This window comes from Nicotiana sylvestris, chromosome 2 (assembly GCF_000393655.2).
Source record: "Nicotiana sylvestris chromosome 2, ASM39365v2, whole genome shotgun sequence".
In the NCBI taxonomy this organism is placed as follows: domain Eukaryota; kingdom Viridiplantae; phylum Streptophyta; class Magnoliopsida; order Solanales; family Solanaceae; genus Nicotiana; species Nicotiana sylvestris.
Window position 1 is genome coordinate 125,193,135 of NC_091058.1, and position 2,871 is coordinate 125,196,005.

At 36.7% G+C, this 2,871-nt stretch overlaps 1 protein-coding gene across 1 annotated transcript; it reads left to right on the forward strand.

Moving 5' to 3' along the window:
- LOC104212451 (uncharacterized) lies at positions 1-2,168 on the forward strand. Its single transcript, XM_009761741.2, has 3 exons — positions 1-156; positions 389-477; positions 1,863-2,168. The coding sequence occupies exons 1-3, from the start codon at positions 115-117 to the stop codon at positions 2,008-2,010; spliced, it is 279 nt and encodes a 92-aa protein (XP_009760043.1). The 5' UTR covers positions 1-114; the 3' UTR covers positions 2,011-2,168.
- Positions 2,169-2,871: the final 703 nt, after the last annotated feature.

Below are 2,871 nucleotides of genomic sequence, written 5' to 3' on the forward strand. Positions count from 1 at the left end.
GAGAACATTCGAGAGAAAATCCAATATAAATGTGGGCATTAACATTTTCATCGTCGCCAGCTCCGTCCATTGTTTTAAAGTAGCCTTCATTTTCCGATTCAGCTCCGCTTTCCCATGGCTGCCTCCTCCACCATTAACCGATGGCTGAGGCCCGAGGTCTGTGTCATTTCCCCTACATTTCCTCTCTCTCTCTCTCTCTCTCTCTCTCTCTCTCCTTAGAACTTAAAAGGGGGATCTAGCATAGTGGCAGCGGCAGCATGTGTAGTATTACAATGCATTTACTATATAAGGGGGGTATGGGTTTTGGGTTTTATAGTCTGGTCGTTATATCTGATCTAACTGAGTACTGATGATGCTATATTATTATTTTGTGGTGTTATATATATAGGTGTATCCACTATTTGCAGCGGTGGGAGTAGCTGTTGGAATTTGTGGGTTTCAATTGGTTCGCAACATCTGCATCAACCCTGAAGTCAGGTACCCCACCCCCTCCCTTTATGCCGCTGTGTGTGTATGTGTGTGTGTTACTATGAATTGCCTGGTTCTTAAAATAATTTTTGAAAGTTTTGTCTTGTACATTTTTATGACATATTTGGACTTTCTAGGAAGCTAGCTAGCTTCTTAAATGAAAAGGCATGCACGAAGCTTGATCCAGCATATATAAGTATAAATATGTACTCCCATAGTAAGCCAGATAATAATATTTAAATATGTATATGTATTAATAGGTGCCCCACATTTGATGCGTCTCTATCAGAACAATGCATCTCCTTAATTTATTACCAGTAGTATGGCTCCAGAATTTGGTTCAATTAGTTGAAAATGAACCTTTTTGGTTCATATTTTAATGGATGGAGTAATTGAATGCTACGCTTTTATACATAATTTCTTCTATTGACACTGTTTCAGATGCATAAATTATACCATTTGTGAAAATTTTAATGTATTGGAATTATGAAAGGAAGAATGAAACTGTAAGGAGGAGGAATAGATTGCAGAAGTATGAGGAAATTTTCTTCTAGAAATAGAGAAATCTTGCGGGGCAGGGTTGTAGTAAAGAAATCTGGGGCTGGGGTGTGTCGCTGTATTAAGAGCATTTTACAGAGGCATTGGGCTGTTTCAGGGTAGGTAGTTTATCCCTGCCCCTTTGCCATCCATAGTTAGGAGATATTTTTTTGTGACATTATGCTTTCTTGCTGTTAAATAATTTATCGACTCACAAAATCAGTTATTTGCATGACTGAAAAGGACGAGGACTTCAGAATCTGTGGTCTTTGAAAGGCATTTTTAATACAGAAGAAATGCTCTCAGCATAAGTTACTTCTACATCTTGGTTTTTGTTGCCTCATCACTGAAGTTTCATGGCTACATACAATTTCAACTGCAAGTTTTGTGCAGTGTCTAGAATGAACTTTTGGGGCTTGTAATAGACCGGTTGGAGTTAGCTCCATTGTTTGAGACCTTTCCATGTTAGATGTTACCTTTTGAACTGAAATAGAAATTGAAGAAGGAAAACTGTGTAAAATCGGACTTTCAACTTCTGTAAGCTGCAGCTTATTGGTACTTTTAATGGACTCTACCTTCGGTTCTGATTGTATGTTGAGATTTTTGCTTATATGGTTGTTCATTGTTGTATTGGATGTTTTCTTTTTAAGCCAACATGAAAAGGGAGAATGAAACTGACAATAGGACATTCAACTTCTCTAAGCTGCAGCTTATTGTTGCTTTTAATGGATGTTACTCGTTTTTTTCCTAAATTTTTCTGAAGTCATAAAGAAATGAGAAAGTGGAGTATTAGAAAGTAGAGAATTGCAATATATCTTATAGTTTCACTGGTGTCTTTGTGTTTATGCAAAACATAGGGTGACCAAGGAGAACAGGGCAGCAGGAGTGCTGGATAACTTTACAGAAGGGGAGAAATATGCAGAGCATGCTCTTAGGAAGTTTGTTCGTAACAGGGCTCCAGAGATCATGCCATCTATCAATGGCTTCTTCAGCGATCCAAAGTGATGGCTAAATTTAAACCTGAAATTGATTGAGACTGTTAATGTTTGTTTTTGACATTTGAATGAGATCGACTGGAATGGCAGTTTTATGCACTAGCTTGAATTCAAAATGGATTCAGATATAAAAGAAAATCTCAAAATAAATGTCGTTAACAATCACAATTGCCTGTCTCTGATGACCACACCTTTGCATTTTCATTTTTATCTGCTGCATTTTGTTTTTCAAAATTTTATTCAGTATTCTATTAATGAATCACCATTTACGTTGATCGGAGTGCAAGTAACTACTTTGTTTGCCTAGGTTTTACTGATGGCTCTGTACTGCCTTTAGACATTTCACTATTTGGTCACCCAGTTGTGCCACTTCTGGAGTAGTTGCTAGTCTTGGAATGACCTTTATTTCTTAATGCATGTGTCCATCTATCCTAACTCTTAGATAAGCCCTAAAAGAGACACCCCATTTGCATGGAGAAATTTCAGGTGCTGCTTATTAATTACTCATATCATATTATAACGAGATTGTAAAATTCACTACCTTGATGCTTCCTGAATGATCACAGCTAAAGTTTTTGTTCTGATGTTATATTCCCTTCGCATGGAGGTGACAAGCTAAAGATATAATGATGAACCTAGGGTTTCGAATAAATTATTTATATGCATTAAGTGAATTTTTAAATACAAATATAAAATTTGGACTAAAGCTATTGGATTATGTTAAACTCTCTCCGGCATCATAAATTCAACGGAAAAGCAAAACTTCAAGGAGCAAGAGGTGGCCATCACATGAAATCAACATGCTCGATTAGCTAATTGTAACTAGTAATTCGACAAGATAGTGTCATAAAAATAAAATTACTCGACAAGA